This window comes from Salvelinus alpinus, chromosome 21 (genome assembly GCF_045679555.1).
Source record: "Salvelinus alpinus chromosome 21, SLU_Salpinus.1, whole genome shotgun sequence".
In the NCBI taxonomy this organism is placed as follows: domain Eukaryota; kingdom Metazoa; phylum Chordata; class Actinopteri; order Salmoniformes; family Salmonidae; genus Salvelinus; species Salvelinus alpinus.
This window is the reverse complement of record NC_092106.1, coordinates 18,777,081-18,804,555: the sequence shown is the minus strand read 5'-3', so window position 1 is coordinate 18,804,555 and position 27,475 is coordinate 18,777,081. Positions and strand designations below refer to the sequence as shown.

The 27,475-nt window shown below is 42.9% G+C and overlaps 1 protein-coding gene across 1 annotated transcript; it reads left to right on the top strand.

Moving 5' to 3' along the window:
- The first annotated feature begins 481 nt into the window (after window positions 1-481).
- Window positions 482-27,475, top strand: LOC139547961 (T-box transcription factor TBX4-like). The gene is made up of 9 exons (XM_071357195.1): window positions 482-623; window positions 5,188-5,330; window positions 5,693-5,787; window positions 16,659-16,778; window positions 20,631-20,778; window positions 23,684-23,836; window positions 24,094-24,182; window positions 24,920-25,158; window positions 25,408-27,475. The coding sequence occupies exons 2-9, from the start codon at window positions 5,190-5,192 to the stop codon at window positions 26,085-26,087; spliced, it is 1,665 nt and encodes a 554-aa protein (XP_071213296.1). The 5' UTR covers window positions 482-623; window positions 5,188-5,189; the 3' UTR covers window positions 26,088-27,475.

Sequence of the window (27,475 nt, the reverse complement as noted above, 5' to 3'; positions counted from 1 at the left end):
GCTATATCTAGTTATAGGCTATATAGCCTATATCATTGGATTCGTATTTTTAATGATGTAACCAATAGCCTGTGGGATGGGGGAGGAGATGAGGTTGTATTCATGTCATACACAACATTTATTAGTCCAATAGTCGTTGGAGGAGAGATTCTGGCTCCAGAGGAGCAGTGCATCGCGCTGTAAGGTATTCTCTTCGTTCGAGGAGCGACGTCAGGTCTGCGTGGAAGGGAGAGGGGGGAACGAGTCAAATAATTCACTCATCCCGGTGTTTTAACAATTCAAGGGATTGAGCCAATTCTTTTTTTTGTTTCCAAGAAAACATCACACACCAAGTTCGTTCTCTCTAGCTCAAGGCGCACTGCACACGCGCAGTGTAGGCAACAGTCAGTTCACGAGAGTTGAATCACACCAAGTCAGGGTTAACACGGGCGCTCACGCGTGTCCGGGAGTTTACTCGAGAACCGTTATGCTGGAGAAAGATAAGCAAGTCTATTAAGATGAGATGCTGAACGACTTTCCCTAACTACGTCCCAATGGAACGTAACTTCCTGCTATTTCCTTGGTGAAGACAGAAAAGTACCATTTGGAAAATAAATGGATTCAAGCTCATAATATTTCATGAGGTAATATAATAATATTATTTCCTATCTTCATTGTAACCTGCCTATCTAGGTGCTTTGTGCTTTGTAAACAAGCTCAGGCATGGAGTCAATCTTAAAACGCCATAGTTGGATAGGCTCAGCTTCTTTAATGCGATTAGTGTTAGGATGTACTTTCTACTTTCTTTTTTTCAGCGTTATTTGACTTCCTTGATAGTGATGGTGAACGTGACAACGCTATCTGTAGCCCAACAATAACAGTTAAAGCAGTGTCCTTAACCGTTGTTATATGATGCGGTGATATTATGGAGATGTATAACAGTCTATGGTCACACGGTCTATAAAACATTTCATTATAATTGATATGAACATGTAGCCTATAGTTCAATTTGAAAGTCACAATTTCTTTACATTTCACATATGCTCAAAGAAGTTATAGGCTATATGCTTCTTATTTTCACAATATCATTTTGAGGTTACTATAAATATGATGAAAACAGTTGTTACATAATTTACTCAATTTCTAAAAAAATTCAAGAGCCCTTGTCTGAGATTGTACGTTTCTTTATGGGTAGTAGCCTAGATGCTGTGTAGAAATTACATTAAATGTCATATAAAACACCAAAATACCAGTCTGATACATGTTTCAGGGCCCTGTGATGGTTTTCAAAGCTTATTGACATTAAAGCTATGAGAACTATGGATGAGAACTATGGACTAAAGGACTGACCATCCATTATAGTAAAATGATAGTTTTAACCATGTTTTGACGCTATACAGTGTTTGTTTACATTACGTTGTTTACAAACATTGGACTTAAAACAATCTTTTATTTTGGGTTCTGATGGCGGTAAGACAGTTGAACTAAGCTCATGAGGCATTTATAAGTCATATTCTTCAAGAATCAATGGGTGTATTCATTTATAAGTCCAAAATTGGTGTAGCAACTTTCAATTCAAGCTTTAAGGTAATATAAAAAGTTAAACAAACAACAATTCTATCTGTTCTGTTTAAGATGAAAAATAGTTATTATCCTTAAATAATGTTACAAATATTATTATTAGTATCATTATTATAATAGTTAACGATGAATAATGATAATGATAAAACTATCATTAATATTCATAATAATATATTTAATTAGTTTATACAGACTGACTGCCAGATAATGATTTTAGAACATGCTTTTAGAATTATATCATCACAAATTACAACCAAATAATTTCATCTACAAATAAGAGTCTAAATAATGTCCTTTTCATTCAAGAAATACCTAAATACATAACTCAAACAATTATGTTGGATGTCTCTACAATGTGGACTATAAACAATTCCACAAATTTACAATAAATAAAATCATATTTTATTTTTAATTTGACTCTAAACATTACATCCTGAGATGTTCTGTTAAGTAGTATACTGACATTTGAAGCCAATCAATCAACTAAACAACTGATTAAAACATAGGCCTAATTCACTTTTGTGGAGGGAATCGAACATTAGAGAACTGCTTTCCAGGTGAGAGATTTTACAGCACCATACTCACTTACTACTTTGGTACCATTACATTTTTGTTGTGATCAGTCAGTTTCACTTCCAAAATAATTTTGCACAAATGGTGTGCTAACAAGCTCAAGGCTACGTGATGTGATTCTACTGACATCGCTGAGTTGTAGCTGCCAGAGACGTACATACAACAACAATAAAGGTGCTCTCTCTCTCTGTCTCTGTCTCTGTCTCTGTCTCTGTCTCTGTCTCTGTCTCTGTCTCTGTCTCTCTCTCTCTCTCTCTCTCTCTCTCTCTCTCTCTCTCTCTCTCTCTCTCTCTCTCTCTCTCTCTCTCTCTCTCTCTCTCTCTCTCTCTCTGTCTCTCTCTGTCTCTCTCTCTCTCTCTCTGCAACACATCACCAGATGCATGAGACTGGCTGCTGCACAAAATGGTAGGTCAGGTTTGAATTTATGGTAGCTGTCTCAATAACATGCATCATGGCTATGCATTTCAAACTGGGAGGCGAAAACACAGACACAGATACACTGACAGATACAGGCAAAGACACGCACACGCACACACACACACACACACACACACACACACACACACACACACACACACACACACACACACACACACACACACACACACACACACACACACACACACACACACACACACACACACACACACACACACACACACACACACACACACAGGACAATCTGCCATGAATAGTTTAGTGGATTATATGTCTGGGAGTGACACAGATATAAACAGAGGGCTAGCTCAGTGTGTTTAGTTAAACAGGGTAAGTGAAAGGGCCCTGTTCAGGAGGGTAACAAAGTACCACGGCTGATTTGCAGCGCGCCTTATCTTTATTCGCTTTAGCAAATGTCTGGGTTGGTTTACAGTTGGAGCCCCTTCTCTTTCATCCTGAGAGAGAGCACTCACATTGTTTACATGCCTGAGATTAAGGGCGGGCCGGGGTGAGTGTAAAAACTATCCGAAATGTACACTGTATACCTTTATATCTGCGTCCCAAATGGCACCCTATTCCTCATATAGTGTAGTACTTTTGACAAGGGCCCATAGGACTCTGTTCAAAAGTAGTGCACTATATAGGGAATTGGATGCTATTTGGGATGTAGACCTACAGTTTGAGTCTGTATGGTAAAATGGCTGGGGGAATGGTTGCTATGGGAGAGGAGAGAGTCTTGTGAAACTGAACTGTATGGAGCAGACGAGGCTATACCAGGCTGTCTGTGTGTCTGTGTCTCTCATGAAAAGATGTTTGTCTTTGAGCTGGGTTTAGAGCTGTGAGAGCGCGAAGCTTAGCTGGTGATCTGGACTAATGGAATGAACAGTGTTTAGGAGCCGTTACATAAAACTATCCCGCCGTATGCTAGAAGAGTAAATATTTAATCCAACTCTTCTGAAGAACAAATTCATCTTGACCCCATGTGCTTCATACCGTGGTCTACAAGCATGCAGGCTGAGTAATTAGCTTATGTCTAGAGTTTCTTATGATTTACGGTGTTAATTTGCAAATATATATTGGGAATATTGTAATTTCATTCATCAAACTAAACGTCAGAGATTCAAAATGGAGATGCTATAACAGAAATAGAAGTATTCAATATGGCCGCTGGTCCACCCATCACAGAGCTCAGACTTGAATGGGATTGTCCATTCTAGTAATTGTAATTCTATGGCCAGAATGTTGCTTGAATATTTATGATTACTTAGTAGTTGTGTATTTACGATGAACTAATAAGCACAACAGTGTAGTCATATGTGGGAATAACGTCACTTGAATGGGTCCGGTAATTCAAATTCTATGTGTGGAACAATCAAGTTTGCTAGCTACTATTCAATCTTTTCATATGAGGGGAGAGCAGAGCAGAGGATGCAGTATACAGTAGACAATTCCTCCTTTAAACTCACATGGGACCTCACTGCAAACATAGATCGGCTCTATTTTGCATGAATGAAGGCCCATCATCATACAGTATTTGGGTCATTGTGACCAAATTCCCCCAATGGCACATGGCCCTTGCTGCAGTGATCCACCTTGAAATGTCTTTGCCTACACAATTCAACAGATATTTCTATTAACAATGGTTAGTAGCTTGGGGACAAAACAGTGACCTGGTTTCCAAGAACTGAAAAATGAATTCCAAGAAATGTCCCACAATGAGAGAGCATGCCTGAATGAATTAATATGCAGTTGAGTTTTTTATTTTTTTTATTCTCTCGTTGCAAATATTTGTTGTTGAATACACACCTTCAAGTGTGTATTATTGCAGTGCAAGAATGAGGCATTGACTTCTGTATCCTTGAAATTTCCTTGTACGTTTTGATATTAAATAATTGTATCTACCAGAAATGTTAAAACATTTAAACAATTTACTTTTGATTCATCGTTCAATATAAATAGTAATTCATAAAAAATATATACTTTTCTTGTGTAAATAACCGACACAAATTGAAGTAGACGTGTCTTTTACGCAGACCAGATTTTCTTTCTAAAACAGACAGGAATTCCATTGAAGAACATCATTCAAGGTGTGGGATGACAACAATTAATGATCTGATAAAACCTTTTTTACAATATTTTTTTATTAATATTGAATTAATTATCAGCTTTCCAGTAAGATGTGTTACAGTATTAATAGACATAATTATTGTAGAAATAATGTATAAGTACATTATGTAAATGCTCTTCATGTCAATTAGTAGTTGAAAAAATAAATAATAGCTAAATTAAATATTAGGCTATGTTTTTAGGGGCGGGGTTCATCTTTGTATTTTGTTTGGGCATGGTGTATTTCGTATTTTGTCCAGTCCATTTCATGGGAATGTGTTATTTAAGTATTTTACGAGACAGTTTAGTATTGGTTTGGAGTCAGTCTGTGTATTGTAAGTCTGTTATTATCTGTAGAGATGCTCTGTTTTATCTGAGTATTATAGTAATTCTATGTCACAGATATCCTATTACATTACTATATAAGTTCTATATAAGTTCTATATGTAATTCTATGCTCTATGTATTGTAAGTCTGTGTATTGAACTGAAGCCGTTGTTCGTCTCATAGAGATGCTCCAGGAGAAGGCCTCAGCTGTGACGGATGACAGTGTGACTGGGGTCCAGCCTGGGCCCCCAGACCTCAGCCCTGACTCCGCTCACCTGGGCCTGCCTACAACTCCCAGCATCCCCCAGGGCAATGAGCCAGACCAGGTAATCATGGGTATTGTAGGCTCTCAACACAGAGCCAGAACCACAACTGCAAAGTTATTATATGTTCAGAAGTTTCCTATTCTTGGAAATTACGAAATGGGTATGTTTCCTTGCTCTCAATGTCAATGGTTTTAGCTATTATTAAGGAAGTCGTTGACTTGTTAACAACATTTTTGGCCATATTAAATCGTGGGTGTTTTTATTTCTTGTCGGGGCAGAGTAGGTGGACACCCTATCAATTGTGATTGATTTATTGAGAATGAACTGGTTTAACTTAAAAATGCAGATGGCATAATGTGAGTTGTCTATAAGCCCACAACAGGTCGCCAACCCTCATGGCTGTCTCTACCTTTCTCTATTAGAATATTGAGAACATCAAGGTTCTTCTTCATGAGAGGGAGCTGTGGAAGAAGTTCCATGAGGCGGGAACAGAGATGATCATAACGAAAGCAGGCAGGTGAGTACCTACAGTTCATATATCACAGCAATACATGGGCTATACCATATTAGTAGACTAGCACTACACATTCTATACTATACTAAACTGTACTAGACTCATCTCAGATTCCCCCAAAATATGTGTTACTTCTGCAAATTGAGTAGCTGCTTTCATTAGTGTTAAAATGTAGTCATTATGGCACCTCCATTTTGAGTAGCTATGGCCATCTGTTGGAGCTAAGGCAACCAATTACACCATGCTACAGTTATGTCACGCTGGGTCTCAGGTAGAGAAAATGAAGAGACATCATTTCTGCCCCAGTGAACATCTAATTGAAAACACAAACCCACAGCTCTGCTCTGTGTTAGATTTAATGCTGCCCCATGGATTAGACAGTCTGGCCCTTAACCTGGACTTTAACCAGAAGATGACTAGATGCTTTCTAACCAACCTCCGCCCACCCCTCATTCCTCACAGGGGCTTTTTCCCAGTCCAAAATGTAAAAGGTCACCACAATTTTTCTTTAATGCCGCATCACTGTGAAAGATGGGCTTTACCTTGTCCAGCTGATAAAGTGCGCTGAGAATCCTTTAAAACCTTTGAAGGGCCCGGCCTCAGAGTGATGCTTAGCTACGCATCTCCACCAGCTGCACTCAGCTGAAAAACCTGACTGACTGAATAGGCTTATACAGTCAGTCAGCCTGAGAAGCCAGAGAAGAGCAGGGCGGCGTCCAAAATGGCACCCTGTTCCCTTTATAGTGCACTACTTTTGACCTGAGCCGATGGTGAGCATGAATAGGGTGCTATATGGGACGCATGCCAGGTTTATGTTGCTCGGTAATGGAGCAGGAGCAGCTACAGTACGTAATTCAACAATTCTAAGAATGAACTCTGTCTGAACTGATGTGAAGATAAAATGTTATTGAACAAAAAAATGGATTGTAAATGAAACCAGTTGTAGGCCACAACACTGTGGGCGAGAGTTGGCTTTGTCGAGAATGTTGTAGGTAGGATAACGAAAAACTGTAGGGGCCAAAATCGTAATCTGAATTTTTTGCAGGTATATTTCTATGTAAAAATGATGAGTAAACATAGCAAGGCTGCTTCACTGCTACACCAGCTCGAGCTAGACATTTTGCACTGCATGCTCTAACAGAAATATTGTTGTTCAATTTGCAACTGAGAATTCAATGCCAATCTATTCCAACACCAACTTTTTCAGAGAAGAATCTGGAAGGAGCATCAAGCAGTAGTGCTAGGTGCTGCTAGATGCTAAAGGATCTGACGAGCTAGCAGGTTTTAATACCTCTCAGTACTTGAAGAATGTATGAATAAATTAATAAATGAATGAATGAAGGTTCTCAGGAACATTTTCTCTTGTAAGGGATGACAGTGAGAGGTCAACATGCTATAGAGGTTGTGCAGTGTCCGGTCAGCACTCCTTGGAAGGGGCAGAGTGAGGGGGCAGGGCTAGGAAGAAGTTATGGCTGTGTCTTTAGACTAGACCGTGGCTTGGGAACATACTGCCAGTTCAGCCCTTCAGCCTCTTACAGTGCAGCTTGGCCCTTCAGCCTCTTACAGTGCAGCTTGGCCCTTCAGCCTCTTACAGTGCAGCTTGGCCCTTCAGCCTCTTACAGTGCAGCTTGGCCCTTCAGCCTCTTACAGTGCAGTCAGTGAACTCCTTACTGAGGAACGTAGATGTAGTTTGTTATTGTGAGTGCAGCAATCCCAGTCTTAATCCTTGCTCTTCAACGTACCTAGGCAGTGCTCCAACTCTCCCCTCTCTCTCTTTCTATAGACACAGTGCTCATTCTCTCCTCTCTTTCTGTCTGTACACAGCCAGTCAGTGGGAGCGGTGGCAGAGGGGTGATAAGAGGACCACGGGGCCGGCTTTCAGCAGCGTCTAGCGGTGGCCTGGATCGCTCCATCATCCCCCTGCCGCTCCTTTTGATCTCCCTCAGTGTTGGATGTTCCCAGAGACTGGATGAGAGTCCCAAATGGCACCCTATTCCCTGTATAGTGCACTAGATTTGACCAGAGCTCTATGGGCCTTGGTAAAAAGTAGCACATTATAAATGGAATAGGGTTCTATTTGGGAACAGCCTGGATAGATCCCTTGACTGGAGGGCCTAGGAGGCAGGGAGGCTCATAGTGCTGGGCTGCTAGGAAAGAAACAGCTGGCACACACCACACAAACACACACCCACACACTGACACTGATATCATACACATTCTCCATCTCCATTTCTCATTCTCTCCAGTCCTCTACACACACAAACAGTCTCTCAGGCACGCATGTTCACAGAAAACACATGCCTTGGGAAAATGTGGCAATCAGCTTGTCCTGACTTGTTTGACCTTGTTTTGACAGGCACTCGCTCTAACAAACGCGTCCCTTTCCATTGTTCATCATTGTCATATTCCGTTTTTGATGACACAAAGGCGTGCTTTAGAGTAAAGTCCTGCACCTCAAGGGGATGGGCAGTAAAGCTTAGATATTTCATCATGGCTGTTTGGCAGCTCTGCCATGGAAACCACAGTATCTGTCATCAGGCAGGACTGAGGTGGCTGAGCCATCGAGGTCCTCGATTAGCCATTAGCAATGCTAAGTGATTCAGTGTGGGCCCCCTCGCTGAGCTATGCTGTGGACCCCGTCGTGGAGATGAGTCTTTTGGTAATGGACTCAGATAGGGAGAGGGTAATTCTGGGGCCCAATCGAACACGGTTTCCACCGTAACTATACACCACTATTTCAACTCATGAGTCATGTCTTTGTCAGAAAATGGAATCATTCTTATGGATGTGCTGAAAAGCCATCAGCAATAATGTCAGGCTTGGTTACATAGAAATAGCCTTATATCCTTCTAGAGACCTCCTGATCTGTTGACACAGGCCTCAATATGGGCCTGGTTGGATGGTGTGAGTGGGGCTGGGATGAGCTGTAGGTCTGTTTTGGATGTTCCCCTCAGATTAAAATGTCTTTCTGTGAGCATGACACCAGGACTGATCTCCACACTGATTGGATTTGGAGCCTGAGAGAGAGACAGAGGGAGATTACCTGCCTTGAATGCCCTCTACCGTACAGGATGGGTTGAGTATTTGTGATCCATGAACAAGGCTTTAGCAAGGGGTCCTGTCAGGCCAGAAAGATCTGGGTCCTTTGAAGCATTGTGCGTTAGCAGCAGATAGAGGCTGGGTCCCAAATGTCACCCTGTTCCTTATATGGTGCACTACTTTTGATGCACCCAGAGCCTTTTGCTTGGTCTGCCTGGCGGCCCCAGCTATCTGCTCGCTCTTACACTCATCTGTTCAGAGAGCATGTCACCGTCAGCCTTTCACAAGTGTGTCTCACTCTCTTCTATTTAAACCTGTTGCCAGGAGAAGGGGAAGCAGCAGATCAACTGTACTGGAGTACAGACCCTTTGACCGACCATACTCTCAGGGGGTGATGCGGTACGATGACAAGTCAGATGTAAAAACTGCTGTCTGATCCGAACCGCCATTAAAAAGCACTTAGGGGTTTATAAGGGGTGCTGCAGATCCCTTTGCAACTTTTTGCTTTGACGCAGATGTGATGAAAAAGAGAGCCGTTTCTCAGGGAAGAGGTCGCGGAAGGCAGCGCCATTCATGTGTTTTATGGCCTTGTCTGCTATATTAGCATATTCTGTCTATCATTCCTAAGTCTCCCTCTCTCTCTGAGACGGATGAGAGCAGAGAGCTACACTCACAGCGTTCCTACACTTGTCTTTTTATGGCGCTGCTGCCGCTGCACTCTCAAAAACCATCATGTGAGTTCTAAGAACATCCCACTGGGAACACCATGTCATTTTAACCCGGAAATTTGATTGAAATGTTGATCAATGAGATTTCAACCTTTATCCCCCCACTCAAAAAGACAGCCAGAAGTCTGTTGAATAACTGATGTGTTATCACTATGCTTTCAACCATCTAAAAGCACAACCAAATTCCAGTTGTCATCGAAATGTGTTATCACTGCGCTTTCAAACATTTTGAAGCACAGTAAAGTTCAAATGGGAAAACAATATCGGATATGTTGTATTCATACACCAACTTAATGTGTTATCACTGTGCTTCATCTAATAGCACAACCAAATTACATGGATTGTAGTTGAGATTACATCAAAAGTACATAGTGTAGGGGATCAATGCTGTTTGAGATTCTGCACAGATTATTATAGCAATTGTGAAGATCTCGACCGACCTGCGATCTTTGCGTGCTGTCTTGAACATGCACGCTTCTACGATGATACAAGAAGACATTCATAATTACAGTAGGCTAACCTCAACATGTGGCCGTAGATGTGTTAGTCATTTTAAGTTTGAATAAATAACGGGTTCAGAATATTAGGAAAGAAAGAAAAGCCATCTAAATATATGCATATTTTTCTGTGTCAGCACCAATTGGTAGATTTAAAAATACTCTGATCTCGTAGATTATTTTGGGTTTGGAAAGTATGTAGGAATCATAAAAAACAGGTTAGGAGAGCCTTTATGCATGAAAGATAGAAAACTGTAGTTTGATTCATTCTGAAAATTGCCTCATTCAGTTCTTTAACCCATGGTAATGTTGGAAGATTAGTGTACGTAGAATTATAACAGGGAGAATAGTGTACAAGAGTAGGCTATACCCTCGTCTATTGCCTGCACTAACCATGGAACTGTGTGATGACACAGCCAAGTATTGCTCTATGCATCGGGTTCAAACTGTTACAGCTTGGTCTGCACTCAGCTCCATAACGATTTAATAAAAAATATTATCAACTGTTACTAATGATCCTCAGTAACAACCACATGGCGGTGACGACGTTTACAGAAGAAGCAAAGGAAGGTAAATGAAAAAATGGAATTAAATGGAATGATAATGTAGGATATACCAACTGAAGGGAACTAACAGTAAATTGGCAGTTAAATATTTGTTGTTATTAGGCCTACTGATGGTCGATACTGATAGTGGCTAATATTTAACATGATAGACAGAGAAAGTTGAGGTAGTCTATAATTAAGACATTCAAGAGTGGCTATCCCTGCAAGTTAAAAGGCCGTACAATTAAAATTCTGCATAATGGCACAGCGTTTCATAAACGTTACTGTGGGAACGTTATGTTGATATGCCTCAGTTTGCTGCCATAAGACTGGTTTCACATTTTTCTCCAGAGATTATAAGGTAAAATATATCTAAAACGTTATATTATTATTATATTTGTCAATTCCCTTATCCAAACAGATTAATAATTTACCTAGCTCTTATCAATAGCTCTTGTCAAGTTGTAAATTACAGTCCATGGAGAATGGTGTTATTTATATAGGGAAAAAATTATGTTGATGCTTTTTTTCTCTTGGAACCAGGATGTTCACCAGACTTTTTTTAATGGTTTCCTTGCGCGTAAAGGTGGTGGAGTTATGAGGGAATTAAGTAAAGGTCAGAATACAGCGTATCTGTAGACACACCTCAGCCACACTTTCATTTACTCGATCTCCACCCAAAAGGAATAGCAGGTGAAAAGCTTGCTATTCTCATGCTTAAGTTCAAGGTCAGTATGCACGTCATTGGAATCGGCTCCATATTGAATTGTGTTTGGTTGTCAATGCAACCAAATATCAACATTTGAAGGATATGTATCTTTTGTGCCACTGACTTTAATTCCAGTTTGTCTACAAATTAATAATTGATGTAGAATTCACGTCTCCATCTCAACCAAGAATCAAAGTTAAAGAATAGGACTAAATCATATCAAACTTTATGTAAAGTGCATTTAAAGTCTGATTTAGTCCTAGTCTTTCATTTAGATTTTTGGTTGAGATGGAGACGTGAATCCAACATATCAATGATTCATTTGTAGACAAACTGGAATTAAAGCCAGACTAAGTCAGTGGCACAGATGGAACTATCCAAGCAAAAGTATGTGGACACCTGCTCGTCGAACATTTCATTCCAAAATCATGGGCATTAATATGGAATTGGTCCCCCTTTGCTGCTAAAAAAGCCTCCACTATTCTGGGAAGGCTTTCCACTAGATTTTGGAACATTGCTGCGGGGACTTGATTCCACTCAGCCACAAGAGCATTGGTGAGGTCAGGCACTGATGTTGGTTGATTAGGCCTGGCTCACAGTCGGTGTTCTAACTCATCCCAAAGGTGTTCAATGGTGTTAATGTCAGGGCTCTGTGCAGGCCAGTCAAGTCCTTCCACACCGATCTCGACAAACCATTTCTGTATGGACCTCGCTTTGTGCACGGGGGCATTGTCATGCTGAAAGAGGAAAGGGCCTTCCCAAAACTGTTGCCGCAAAGTTGGAAGCACATAATCGTCTACAATGTAATTGTATGCTGTAGCGTTAAGATTTCCCTTCACTGGATCTAGCCCGAACCATGAAAAACAGCCCCAGACCATTATTCCTCCTCCACCAAACTTTACAGTTGCCACTATGCATTCAGGCAGGTAGCGTTCTCCTGTCATCAGCTGGGCCTAAAATAGTGTATTAGAGATCATACAAAATATTTTGCTGTGACTCTCATGTGGATGATGTTAAAAATATTTGTTGGTCTGATGTGATTAATAAGGAGCATCCAGATGCTGCACTTGATGAATTTATAAAATTGCATCTTCCAATTATTTATAAACATGCACCTGTTAAGAAACTGACTGTTAGAACTGTTAAGGCTCCATGGATTGATGAGGAATTGAAAAACTGTATGGTTGAAAGAGATGGGGCAAAAGGAGTGGCTAAAACGTCTGGCTGCACATCTGACTGGCTGACTTACTGCAAATTGAGAAATGATGTGACTAAACTTAACAAAAGAAGAAGAAACTGTATTATGAAGCCAAGATCAATGATATAAAGAATGATGGAAAAAACACTTTGGAGTACTTTAAATTAAGTTATGGGGAGAATTCAACTTCATCTTTCATCGAAGCAGATGGCTTATTCATCACAAAACCATTTGATGTTACCAATTATTTTATGATTACTTCATTGGCAACGTGGGAAAACTTAAGCAGGAAATTCCAACAATGAACAGTGCGCCATCATATTCATGCATAAAAAAAACAAATAATGAAAGAAAAGCATTGCAAGTTAGAATTTTGTAAAGTTAATGTGGGATAGGTGTACAAACCTCCTGGCGTTGACAACTTAGATGGAAAGCTACTGAAGATGGTAGTTGACTCTATGGCCACTCCTATCTGTCATATCTTTATTCTGAGCCCAGAGGAAAGTCTTTGTCCTCAGGCCTGGAGGGAAGCCAAAGTAATTCCCATACCCAAGAGTGGTAAAGCGGCCTTTACTGGTTCTAACAGCAGACCTATAAGCTTGCTGCCAGCTCTTAGCAAACTGTTGGAAAAAATAGTGTTTGACCAAATACAATGCTATTTCTCTGTAAACAAATGAACAACAGACTTTCAGCATGCTTATAGAGAAGGGCACTCAACATGTACTGCACTGACACAAATGACTGATGATTGGTTGAAAGAAATTGATAATACAAAGATTGTGGGAGCTGTACTATTAGATTTCAGTGCAGCCTTTAATATTATTGACCATAACCTTTTGTTGAAAAAACTTATGTTATGGCTTTTCAACCTCTGACATATCGTGGATTCAGAGCTATCTATCTAATAGAACTCAAAGAGTTTTCTTTAATGGAAGCTTCTCTCATGTCAAACATGTAATGTGTGGTGTACCACAGGGCAGCTCTCTAGGCCCTCTACTCTTTTCTATTTTTACCAATGACCTACCACTGGCATTAAGAAAAACATGTGTGTCCATGTATGCTGATGATTCAACGATATATGCATCAGCAACCACAGCTAATGAAGTCACTGAAACCCTTAACAAAGAGTTGCAGTCTGTTTTGGAATGGGTGGCGAGTAATAAACTGGTCCTGAACATCTCTAAAATTAAGAGCATTTTATTTGGTACAAATAATTCCCTAAATTCTAGACCTCAGCTGAATCTGGTTATGAATGGTGTGGCTGTTGAACAAGTTGAGGAGACTAAATTACTTGGCGTTACCTTAGATTGTAAACTGTCATGGTCAAAACATATAGATTCAATGGTTGTAAAGATGGGGAGAGGTCTGTCCGTAATAAAGAGAAGCTCTGCTTTTTAGACACCACACTCCAAAAAGCTCTGGTTTAGTCTAATCTTTATTATTGTCTAGTGTGGTCCAGTGCTGCAAGTAAAGACCTAGTTAAGTTGCAGCTGGCCCAGAACAGAACGGCTTTTTAACGGAACAGAACGGCTTTTAAAAATACATTTATTTATTTATTTTTACCCCCCAATTTCATGGTATCCAATTGGTAGTAGTTGAAGTCTTGTCTCATCACTGCAACTCCCGTACAGACTCAGGAGAGGCGAAGGCCAAGAGCCATGCATCCTCCGAAACACAACCCAACCTAGCCGCACTGCACAACACAGAAGGCAGCTGCACCAATGTGTCAGAGGAAACACTGTACACCTGGTCAGCGCGCACTGCACCAGGCCCGCAACAGGAGTCACTAATGCGCAATGAGACAAGGATATCCCTGCCGGCCAAACCCTCCCTAACCCAGACGACACTTGGCCAATTGTGCATCGCCCCATGGGCCTCCCGGTTGCAGCCAGCTGCGACAGAGCCTGGGCTCAAACCCAGAATCTCTGGTGGCACAGCTAGCACTGCGATGCAGTGCCTTAGACCACTGCGCCACCCGGGAGGCTCTATGACTTGCTCTTAATTGTAATCAGAGTGTTGATATAAATACTATGCATGCTAGTCTCTCTTGGCTAAGATTTGAGGAGAGACTGACTGCATCACTTCTTTTTTTAATAAGAAACAGTAGTGTTGAAAATCCCAAATTGTTTGCATAGTCAATTTACACACAGCTCTGACACACACACACTTACCCCACTAGACATGCCAACAGGGGTCTTTTCACAGTCCCCAAATCCAGAACAAATTCAAGAAAGTGTACAGTATTATATAAAGCCATTATTGCATGTAACTAAATTCCATCTCATATTGCTCAAATTAACAGCAAACCTGGTTTAAAAAAAACAGATAAAGCAACACCTCACGGCACAACGCCTCTCCCCTATTTGACCTAGATAGTTTGTGTGTATGTATCGATATGTAGGCTACGTGTGCCTTTAAAAAATGTTTATGTTGTTCTGTCCTTGAGCTGATCTTGTCTATTAATGTTCTGTATTTTGTCATTTTTCTGTGGACCCCAGGAAGAGTAGCTTTAAAATAAAACGAATATTCAAAACTCCTTGCACTACAACAGCTAATGGGGATCCTAATAAAATACCAAAATAAGATTAGTCTGTTGGAGTGCCAGCTGGTGAATCGTGATTCATCATTCCAGAGAACACTTTTCAACTGCTCCAGAGTCCAATGGCATCAAGCTTTGGTCTTAGGTGTGTGTGCGGCTGCTCGGCCATGGAAACCCATTTCATGAAGCTTCTGAAGAACAGTTCTTGTGCTGAAGTTGCTTCCAGCGGCAGTTTGGAACTCGGTATTGCAACCGTGTTGCAACCGAGGACAGACGATTTTTACGCACTAAGCGATTCAGCACTCGGAGGTCTTGTTTTGTGAGCTTGTGTGGCCTACCACTTTGTGGCTGAGCCGTTGTTGCTCCTAGACATTTCCACATCACAATAACAGCACTTAAAGTTGACCGGGGCAGCTCTAACAAGGCAGAAATTTGACGGTGCCACATTGAAAGTCACTGAGCTCTTCAAGAAGTCCATTCTACTGCCAATGTTTGTCTATGGAGATTGCATGGTTGTGTGCTCGATTTTATACACCTGTCAGCAACAGGTGTGGCTGAAATAGCCAAATCCATTAATTTGAAGGCGTGTCCACATATTTTTGTATATATAGTGCACATCTTCTTTAAATGTGGATATTTGGTTGCATTGACTACCAAAGACAATTCAATATACATTTTTTCTACAAATGAATCATTTATATTTTGGATTCACTTCTCCATCTCTACCAGAAATCTCAGTTAAAAAATCTAGTCTAATCAAACTTAAATGCACTATAAATAAAGTACGTTTTGATTTAGTCCGATTCTTTAACTTTTATTTTTGGTTGAGGTGGAGACGTGAATCCAACGTGTACTTTCCACGTAGATTCCACGTCACAATACATTGACAAATTACATGGAAATAACGTTGATTCAACCAGTTTGTGCCCAGTGGGATTGTACTTTACATATGTCCCTCAACTCTTGAGATCCCCTGTGACCTCTCTAGCTCGTCCCAATCAGTCTTTAAGCCTGGCTTGATACGCTTTCTGTACGCTAATCGTCCGCTCACCTGCCGGGGAGAACACTTTCCGTGCTGATGCTACACTCAGGGCTGGCTAAAACCCTTCTGCAAAGCCGGAGAAGAGCCTCTTATGCATGCTTACCGTGTGCCCTCAGCCCCACGGAGAGACACCTTGGGGCTGAAGCAGATTTTCATTAGCTCATCTGAAGAGTTAAATCTTTTCCAGTGTAAGGTAGCTAGGTGAGGGAAGGTACTTAGGTGCTCAAAAAGCTTGGGTGACATCATTGCCTAAAGCGCCTTATCAACTCGCCTTATCCCGTTCAACATCCCTCAAAGCTCTAAGGTGTGAGGGCAGCACGATGACAAAAGGCATTATATAAACCTCTGTATTTACGGGTCTTACGATACTGAAGGTGCTTAGAAGCTAATGGCAGTCTTTCCAAATTGGATCAGGATGAGGTGACTTCGTCACCAATAACGAAACACCTGCTGACCCAATTCGTGTTTGAGTGAGTTGGGGAGCGAGCTTTATGTCTAGTGGGTATAATGGTGGGTGAAATCATCGTCATTAGGGAATGTCTAATTTAATGTAAGACCCTTCTCGTGTCCTTCACAGGAGGATGTTCCCCAGCTACAAGGTGAAAGTGACGGGTATGAACCCCAAAACCAAGTACATCCTCCTCACAGACATCGTCCCTGCCGACGACCATCGCTACAAGTTCTGCGACAACAAGTGGTGAGTTAAGTTAGAGACACCTTTTAAAGAATGTGATTCTTTCTTTAACCTGGAAGACCGTTGATAAGGAATCTCCTTTACATGGGAAACCTGGTCACCAACACAGCAGCTATTTGTTATGTATTTATTTAAACCTTTATTTAACTAGGCAAGTCAGTTAAGAACAAATTCTTATTTACAATGACAGCCTACCTCGGCCAAATCCAAACCCGGACGACGCTGGACCAATTGTGCATCGCCCTATGGGACTCCCAATCATGACCGGTTGTGATACAGCCTGGAATCAAACCAGGGTCTGTAGTGACGCCTCTAGCACTGAGATGCGATGCAGTGCCTTAGACCGCTGCACCACTCGGGAGCCCCTATACAGTCAATACAAAAATCTACATATTAATAACAGACAATACAGCAATACATACAACACAACAGTATACAAAATATACAAAGACAATTATAAAATCCTGCCAAAATCCTTGTCAGGGTGGTTCTTCCAGTTTGCAGTATTGCTCAAGTTCTTCTCTAAGCTCAGGGTTTAGATGAGTAACATCCTTAATGGTTGTTATGAGACATCTACCCATTCTATCCTGTCTCAGATGCTGCATGGCTTTAGAAAGGGGGGGGGTCAAGAAATGGGGTGGTGAGGGAGGGTGGGGAGGGAGCGGTGAGCTTAAGGAAGGTGAAAATAGCTCTCATCTTCTCAGATCCACAGCTTCAGCCCCACCGCTCTGTAGAGGCCTTCCTCTCACCTTAGGAAAACAACCCCCAGTGCTGTAGAGTAGACAATAACGGTGGGTGCAAATGAGAGAGACATTTAACACTCTCAGACAGTTTTATATGCTTGAGGTGATGCTGCCTCCCACATTCAGTATACACACAGACAAGCAGTACACACGCACACACACATCCCTGGTGGAGGGCACTGTTCCCGGCAGGCTCTGGAACAAACACTTTACATGCTGTGACATCATTATGCAAACCAAATAAATGGAAGGGTACAAATTAACATGTTTTCTGCATTATATTCTTTATTTATACCTCCCTCTCTTCCTCGCCTTTCACAAATGTCATGTTGGATAATGTAACGTTGTTACATGTGTAACCATACCAGGTTCTATATTACAAAGTGTTGTACTGTATAAAGCACCAAAAAGGATGGTAACCATAGCGGATCCCTTTTTGGTGCTGTATAGAACCCTTTTTTGAAGGTTCTATAAAGAACTATGCTCATATGTTTCTAAATGGAACCTTTATGGTGCGTTAAATAACCCTTTCCTATAAAGAACTATAAAAAAAGGTTCTCTATAGGACCAAAAAGGGTTCCGCTATGGTTACAACCCTTTTCGGTGCTTTATACAGTACAACACTTTGTAATATAGAACCTTTATGGAGAATGGTTCTATAAAAAAACTTTTTCAAACTCAAAAGTTCTACAAATAACCTTTTTGAAGAACCATACAGGGTTCTTTTTTTCTGGTTAGCCATATTATATTGTTAAAATTCCATAGGTTATATTATTTTATAAACTGTGTGGTTCGAGCCCTGAATGCTGATTGGCTGACATCCGTGATATATCAGACCGTATACGACGGGTATGACAAAACATGTATTTTTACTGCTCTAATTACGTTGGTAACTAGTTTATAATAGCAATATGGCACCTCGGGGTGCGTTGTGCCTAAGAACAGCCTTTAGCCATGGTATATTGGCTATATACCACACCCCCTCGGGCCTTATGGCTTAAGTGTTCGTTGACAAGTTGAATCAAGTGTGCTAGCTCTGAAACAGCTGGGGGTCCTTAAGGAGAGAATTGAGAACCACTGACTTACACAACAGTTCTCAATTGACACAAGGCCATATGTGAGTCTTTCACAAAACACTGTCACTGGCCATAGTCATTTTTAACATGGCATAACAAAAAAGATTAGATAAACTGGAATGACACTCACTCACTGTTGTACAAAAAGAGTGGTGCACAAACCACCCCCCAAAATATTATAATGAGTTTAATAATTTTAATTATCACTGAAATTGGAAATAACCCTTTTTTGACTCCGCAAACTGCAAAGAACTATTGAAGGGCTCAAAGGGTTCTTTGGGTCAGTATGGTTCCACATAGAACCATCACCCTTCACAAATAACCCTTGAGGAACCCTCATTTTTTTGTGTGTATTGGTTAACAACATTTGCTTTGTGTTCAAGACCAACATGTGTGATGTTCATCTCCCACTCATCTGTTCATTCATTCATCTCTATCATTGATGGAATGGAGAGATGGAGCGTGAGTCCAGGCACTTGCTGCCTCCAGTCATGGATGTCTGAATTTAGTCTGTTGAGGTTGAATAATGAGGAAAACCAACTGGTTTCTGTCAATTTAATCATTGCACCCTAATCCCCTCTTCCCACAAAAACGGGATCGTTTACGTCTAAAAATACATTCTTCCAACCATTTTCAAACATCCTGGCTGCAGAGAAAAATCACCACTTCTCAGAACGAGAGAGAGAGGACGCAAATACAGTATGATGATCATCAAAATCTCTAGTACTGTAATATTTTAAGTGACAAGGCTGTCCACAGGCAACTTTGTTGTTATTGAGGTCATGTTACAATAGTATGCCATGCCATGCATGCTCCTTTGTTCTTTCAGAGCACACCAAGACCAGAACCTCATGTCTCAGTCGCTGCGCAAACTTAACTGTAGCTACGGATTGTCATTAGCACACAGTTCATTACCGCAGGGCACTGGCAAGCCACCTGTCAAAACCTATGGGATAAAAACAGCTTGGCTGTACCCACTGGCCTTCCAGTGACCCTTTACTTTGGGTGATGCTTAGAGAGGAAACAACTTATGTTAGAATTGACCAGAAAGAATTGACTTTTCAAAACAGGTTTGGAGAATTAACGTAGCAGGTTAGGAGAATTAGGTTAAGGTTAGGAAAAGGGTTAGGTTTAGCTAAAATGCAAAAAAATGCAACTTTTGACATCAATTTGATATAAACTGTATCCCTCTAGCCATGACCGGTGATGCCACCACAGCATGCTTCTGCCACTGCCCACCGGAGCAGCATCAACCGTTGACACTGCTGGCCGTGCAAATGACAAAACAACCGTCTCCAGGGTAGGGTTTACTGAAACCAGAACCCGACGTCACGCCAAGAAAAGAAAAGTCTGCGTCCTAAATGGCACCCTAATCCCAGGGCCCGTAGTCAAAAGTAGTGCACAATGTAGGGTACCATTTGAGACCCAAACAAAGCCCCCATAAAATGCACAACTGTGCTTTGTTTTCTCTAGCAGAAACCCAGCCATTTCTTGTTTTACAGCCATTTGTTCCCGATCTTTGTGGGATGGGCTGGGAGGGCCTGGAATCCCAGCGTTTGCCAGCGTGGGGTTCTGGAGTCTCTCAGCGACACCTTGGAGGAGCGTAATTAGCAGTGATGTTACGGTTGAAGCAGCCTCCAGTCTGGGGGAATGGTTCCTCTAGCCCATAGTGTGAGGGCTGAAACCGCTGCCATTACTGACTGTAGCTACATGTGTTTGTTATAAAAAAGGGATTCTTCAGTCTCAGAGGACAATCAGTGAGCCTGAATGGAGTCGTGTGGCTGCTGGAAGATTTAGCCATGCCGTGACAAGAAGTTGACAATAGGGTTTGCTAGATCACTGGGCTGCTGGGTTGCATATGGTTGCTGGATTGCCACAATGGCTGAGACATCTTGGCAGAGTAATGGCCGTTGGTTGCTGCTAGCCAAGGGGTCCTTATGACGATCACAACGTTGCACCTTAATTTTTCTCTTCATCTCCCTCTCTTTCCTTCCCACTCTCGTTCTTCTCTCTCTTCTCCTTCTCTTTCTACTCAGGATGGTGGCAGGCAAGGCGGAGCCAGCCATGCCAGGGAGGCTCTATGTCCATCCAGACTCCCCGGCTACAGGAGCCCACTGGATGAGGCAGATGGTGTCCTTCCAGAAGCTAAAGCTCACCAACAACCACCTGGACCCCTTTGGGCATGTGAGTGACCCTCAGTCTACAAACTAATGTCAACATTTATAATCTTTAAGCTCAATTAACTGTAAAGGGGTTAAGAGAGAGAGAGAGAGATGATTAGCTGGGCGGCAGGTAACGAAACCCCGAGCTGACTAGGTAAAAATCTGTCGTTCTGACCATGAGCATGGCAGTTAACCCACTGTTCCCCGGGCGCCGATGACGTGGATGTTGATTAAGGCAGCCCCCTGCACCTCTCTGATTCAGAGGGGTTAGGTTAAATGCAGAAGACGCATTCAGTTATACAACTGACTAGGTATCCCTCTTTCCCTTTACTGATGCCTCACAATGTAGGTGAATTCACATCCCAGGAAGGCACTGGGTCATTTCACACAATAGAGCTTATCACTTCTCCTGGTCATGTAAAACAAGAAAGGTGATTGGACACAGCTCATTTTGTAAAAATTACACAGTACATGAGACTTAAATAGACTAGTGTTAAAACAACAGCCGAATAGATGTGTTTTTTAACAAGAGACAGAGTCATAAAGCTGTCTTCATTGAATGAGAGGGAGAGAGGAGAGAGGGGGAAGGACTCGAGGAAGGATGACCAGAGAGGAAAAGGAAGAGAGCAGGAGAGAGGGGGAAAGATGGACTGAAGTGGAGGGAGTGACGGTGAGAGAAGAGAGGGAGAGAGAGAAAGCATACGAGAGAAAGTGAGCATCTTGCCACAGAGGGAGTGAGAAGTGTGACGGCGGAACTCTGAGCAGGCTTGTCCAAAGCCATCCCGTCAGAAGGCGAGCTCATTAGGTTCATAACCCCTGGGATCAGTGGCGGGGCCCGCTGTCAGGTTGAGTCCGCCGCCTGGATAGTGATAAGGGCGAGTAATGAGGACAAAGAGAGAGAGAGGGGCCAGGTCTTACTAAGCCCTGCTGATAGAACAGCCCACGCCAGCAGGGGAGCCAGAGAGCCTCTCCCTCCCTCTGGCCTGCATAGCACTGGATCCACCACCCACCTGACCCACTAAACCAGGGGTGTCAAACATATGGCATACGGCCCATAGGGGCGGGGGGGATAAAATCCAGCTTGCTAATAATCACTGAAATGAAAGCTAGACAGTCAGGGAGCACAGAAAATTCTAAAAACGATGGATAGAGGACAATTTTTTGCATATTTTGACTCCTAGGAAATATAACCCTCCGGACCTCATTGAAGACCGAGAGGCAAAATTAGTTTGACACCTCTGCTATAAACTGACGCACAGTTGAAATAGAACAGCTTGTGAAGTGAGCTAATGACAGTCAATGACAGACTCTGTTGTTTGTGCATTTGAGAGTGTGTCTTTTCAAGATTGTTTGTTTATGTATATGTGAGAATGCGGTCTGCATGACTGTGTGTGCAAGTATGTGGGTCAGCATGGCTGCTAGTCCACAGTCCAGAGCAGGATGACCATCAGCTTGATTCAACCCAGGGGTCTCAGATCTATGACAACCCTTCCCCTTCCTGACCATCCCCCACAAATTCTGCCCTTCCCCTCCTTTTGCTGCTGACCTGTCAGCATCAGCAGTAAAAACACTATCACTGATCTGGGATCTGGGCTCCCACTGACCCCTGCTACTTTTGACCAAGAGATGGTCCAAGGAATCACTCCTGAAATGCTGTCACTTCCCAGCTGTCACTGAGTGTCTTGGTTTATAAACCAGTTAGCAGACTGTCTGGGGCTGGCATTTTTACCCAAAAGATGAAAGAGAGAATGCAACCATACAGCACAGAGAGAGTCAGACTCCTTCCTGCACTGCCTCCAGACAGACCCCGGCCAGACTAGCAGACTAGACAAAGGTCGTGAGCATAGTCTCCAGTCAACCAACCACTAGCTTATTTCTATCAGTTCCGTCACTACAGAGTCTGTAGTCAGCCAATGAACCAATTGATTATCTCTGTCTGAACCTTGCCTCAACAAAAGGGGGGAAGGGGCATGTGAGCATTGGGCTGTTCAGGGTGCAACTATGACCCCAGCCGCCTGTGCCCTGATAGCACAGGAGGCTGCTGAGGGGAGGATGGCTCATAATAATGGCTGGAATGGAGTGAATGGAATGGTGTCAAACACATGGAAACCGTGCATTTGATGTGTTCGATACCATTCAATTTATTCCGTTCCAGCCATTACTATGAGCCTGTCCTCCCAAATTAGTCTTAACCTCTTTCTGTGGTAGCCTCCTGGAGGGGCTGGCCTCTTAAGTCAAGGCTCTGGTACCAGCGGGCTGTGAGTCTAGAAGGTAGGAGAGGTGGGAGAGCTTGATGCTCATCGGTCCTGACAGAGCTACGCTGGAGATGACCCTGCTCCAGTGCTGCTGACACTCCAGTGAGCATGTTCCTAGGCTACTGGGCTACTCTGAGCAGACTGGTGCCGATGTGCTGACCTAGCCCCCCCCAACCCAAACATTGAGCACGCTCCACACGTGCTGATTAATGCACTATACAGTTGCAACTCAAGTGTGACAAAGGGGTGCCCACTTTTCAGTATCAACACATTGAACTACAGTACATTGACAAATGTCCACATTGTATGGACAAAGTTGGGCATTGTATGCACACTAACGCCGACTCCAGGAGCATTAAAATAGGCCTACCTCCAAAAAAGGCTAGCCATGGAAAACATGAGCATCTTAAGCACCCCATTCACACTATGAGTCTATTCAAGTCAATACAATTACATCACTTGGCATTTAGCATCTAGGCCAGGGACAGCCATTAATTTAAAGGGGGAAAAACTAACCTCTTAAACAAACATATCTTAAAAAGTCTCAAGACTGTGGTGGTGGCCGGTCATTCACTGGTGCCTCTAAGAGGACTGTGTGCTGGGATCGACTTTGTTCGTCTGACCTTCTACTGGTTTTATTTTCTTCTACATTTCCTTCCTTCCCACTGATAGATCATCCTGAACTCGATGCACAAGTACCAGCCTCGGCTCCACATCGTCAAGGCCGACGAGAACAACGCCTTTGGGTCTAAGAACACAGCTTACTGCACTCACGTGTTTCATGAGACAGCCTTCATCTCCGTCACCTCCTACCAGAACCATAAGGTACAGTATGTGTGCCACCCATGTAGTTGTCCACCTGCTGTCTGATGTTCAATGTCTTCTGCACATAGTCTGACACGTTTCTAATGTCAGTAATACGAGAGCGTGTCTTCAAAACACTATCTGCAGGAGAAATGTTCCAAATCCAAAATGGACAGTTATAGATCAAGTCAAGTTTTCGTAGTGAAGTTTTGACTGAACCTAGCTGCACATTTCATGATGAGTCAGTGCAGTGACAATATTTGTTGCTGTGTTCCCAGATAACTCAGCTAAAGATCGAGAACAATCCGTTTGCCAAGGGTTTCCGGGGCAGCGACGAAGGGGACCTGCGTGTCTCCAGACTCCAGGGGTATGTTCTGTATGTTTATGGGAATGTGACACTCAATAAAAGTATATGGAATATTTACTTTATCATGGAAACAATTCTTCTTTTGACACAGTACATCATTCATTGGAACCATTTTTTCCTTTTGGAACTTGTTCCTTTTCTTCCTTTAGCAGATTCTTCTCCCACCTGTGAATGGATTAACTGTGCTTGCTTCCTTTAATACATCGTTCTCTCTCTGCAAAGTAGAATCTATTAACGCAAGTGTTGGGGAGTAGTGAACTACATTTAGTAATTTAATTACATTTTGCAGTAGCTTGGTGGTAGTTGAACTAAATTCAAATCTTGGTAGTGTTTTCAGTAGTTGCCATGTAGCAAAAATAACATATGGGTGTAGGCAAGAATGTACCTTCTTTTTTACATCAGACCTGCCCAATTCTTTTTTGCATAATCACTTTTGGTGTTTAAACTACACATTCTGTTAACATCCGACTCCAGAGTGATCTGTTCTTGCAGTTTGTAGTCTATGACATTTCAGATTTAGATATGATCATTTTTCACGAAGTAGTTTGGATGTAGTGAACTACTTTTTCAAAGTAACTTAGTTTAGTAAACTATATTTTTCTTAAGGGTAGCTTTAGTGTAGCTTAACTTCTTCCAGTGTGAAGTAATTGGTAGCTTGGTAAACTATATTTTCAGACTAGCTTCCCCAACACTGTAACGCTAATCCTTCCGTTCTTGTTTCTCCTTCCTGTCCGTAGAAAAGACTACCCAGTGATTTCTAAGAACATGGTTCGCCAGAGGCTCCTATCCTCACACGGTCACCTGACGGGGAAGCTGGGAGCTGGGGTACACCTGTCGGGGCACCCCCAGGTCCTGTCCCACTACCAGTATGAGGGTGGGGTGCCCCTGGGGAACTCAGACCACCAGGAACACATCTCCAATTCCTTCCCTCCCAGCCGAGAGCCCAGCCTGCTCTACCACTGCTTTAAACACAGAGGTGTGTTAGCTACAGACCTACCTGAAAATCTCCACACCTGTCAATCACAGAAAATGGGCAGTCCTCATTAGTCTTTCAGAAAACTTTGTTGTCTTGCAACACATCTTTTGGTGCTACACATCAATATCACACAATATAAATGGATTCGTACACAGTTCCGAACAGTATGAAGAAGCATCATAGGACAGCAGGGTGATACATTGAGTTTTTGCATTCAGTTATGATGATTCAATCTTCATTTCTTTACAGATAACACCAGGCACTTGGAACTGGGTTGTAAACGGCCGTATCTGGACACGGCTCCTCCAGCAGTCTCGGAGGAACACTACTTCCGTTCTCCTCCCTCCTATGAGCCTCCACTGTTGTCCCACCCCTACTGCGGTGAGGCCATAAGCTCCAGGGAGGCCTGTATGTACGGAGGGATGGAAGGAGAGAACGGCCACGGGGCTGTGGGTGCTGACGACCTGGTTCCCCCCTCTCTGAACTGCAACGTGTGGGCGTCGGTGCAGCCTTACCCCCGGTACAGTGTGCAGACAGTGGAAGCCGTCCCCTACCAGCCCTTCACTGCTCACTTCACCAGTACTGCCACCGCCACCTCCGTGGTGCCCCACCACACCCCCTCCGGTCCCTCACGCCCGCAGCCCGACATAGGAGTCTACAGTCCAGCCACGGCACAGCGAGGCCTGGCCGTCATCCCCTCGTCATCCTCCGTCTCGTCTTCTTCTCCACCGGTTCCTGGTTCCAGGGATAGTAGGCCGCTGGTCTATCCTCCTCTGTACCACAGGAAGCCTGGGCCTGGGTCTCCTCTCCTGCCTCACAGGGAGTTCTCGGCCTTCCCAACACAGAGCGCCCCCCCATCCATCCGGGACCCATCCTACCAGTACCAGATGGGGCAGAGCAGTGTAGGGGCCCACTGGAATGATAGCTAGGGCTATGGGGTGCTGTGTGGCTCCTGAGGCAGCAGCGATGTCCACCCACCCGGTCGGTCCAGAATCAACCAGACTCCCCCTAGCCAGCCAGCCAACTTTGAACTGCCTGTGAGGCATCTGAAGTGAGATTATGTTGAAATACAGCCATGATGACCTTGCCAAGTTGCACAGTGGAAGCTATAGTAGTTTAGCATGAGGAGAAGCAAATCAGAGTGGCCAAACTCCAATAGAAGCCTACATCTGCCCAAAAGCTCTGCACCTTCAGACCAATGTTATCCTGACTGGAGGAGCATCAGGACTGTGATGATGATGATGATGAGTATTCCAGAGGAAGAACCCCTCCTATAGCGTGCCATATAATGGCTTTAAAAAATTACCAATGTCAAACAGTGTCAAAAGGAGATGTGTTCAGCAAAGTGAAGAGTATACATTATGCCTTTGATGTGTTTGAAGTAGTGTGTTTAGGATTAAGATGGACACGTATGTACCAGTAATGAATTGATTAACGTTTCTAAGAAAAACATTTAAATGCAAAACTTTATCATATTATTATCAGCAAACGACGGAGTGGGACATGGATGTGTATGTGCAAAGAGATTGAAGTAACAGTCCAAATGTTTTGTTGAGACCTTGAGTAAAGCCTTCATTTAATTTGCCTTCTCTGCTTGTGTTGAGAAACTTTGCCAGTTAGAAATCTGTTGAACTTTTAAACATGGGCTGCAGGTGAACTACACAACAAGCCCACCCATGCAGTCCATTTGAGCAGAACTCAAGTGTTTGTAGGTCTAGATCTCACCTTCAGCCATAAGCCTCTGCTAGCCATGTTGTAAGCTAGCGTGACACCACTTAGCATGAAGCCAAACATCCGCTAGGCTAACGGCCCTTAGTTAGCATTAGCCCATGTCTTTGAACCACAATAGGGTAGTAAACGCTTAGCACTTTGGCTACAAACCCGAGGTCCGTTCCAAAGCAGCGTTCCCGCCTGTTGAAGTGGGACTTCGGAGAAGGTCCCTGGCCAACCAGATGGGAGCTTAAGGAATCGCTGTTAAGTCAACGCTAGTGCAGAACACAGAGCTCCGCACAAATCCCAGCCCCAAATGACTTGAGTTGGAAAAATCCTTACAAGACTTCAAATGTAAAACAGCCCGAGCGGGGCGGGCGAGGAGCCACATTGTGAAGTCAAGCTGAGCTGAACTGAAGCAGGGACAACCGTGTAACATTCGGCAAGGCCTGGCCTGTCTGACCTTGACAAGTAGGAATGGATAATAATAGAACAATATGGTGGTCTATTACCTAGCAGACCCACGTTATCCTTTCATTTCTTTTTGATATTCGATATAACTTCTTTTTTTGCACACCTGATTAAATAAATATTTGTATGCCTCCCA

What these genes read in the sequence shown, in the direction of transcription:
- LOC139547961 (XM_071357195.1), top strand. Translation starts at nt 5,190, where the DNA reads ATGCTCCAGGAGAAGGCCTCAGCTGTGACGGATGACAGTGTGACTGGG. An exon ending in AGGGCAATGAGCCAGACCAG is followed by an intron (nt 5,331 to 5,692) that starts GTAATCATGGGT and finishes TTTCTCTATTAG; the next exon opens with AATATTGAGAACATCAAGGT. An exon ending in CCACTGCTTTAAACACAGAG is followed by an intron (nt 25,159 to 25,407) that starts GTGTGTTAGCTA and finishes ATTTCTTTACAG; the next exon opens with ATAACACCAGGCACTTGGAA.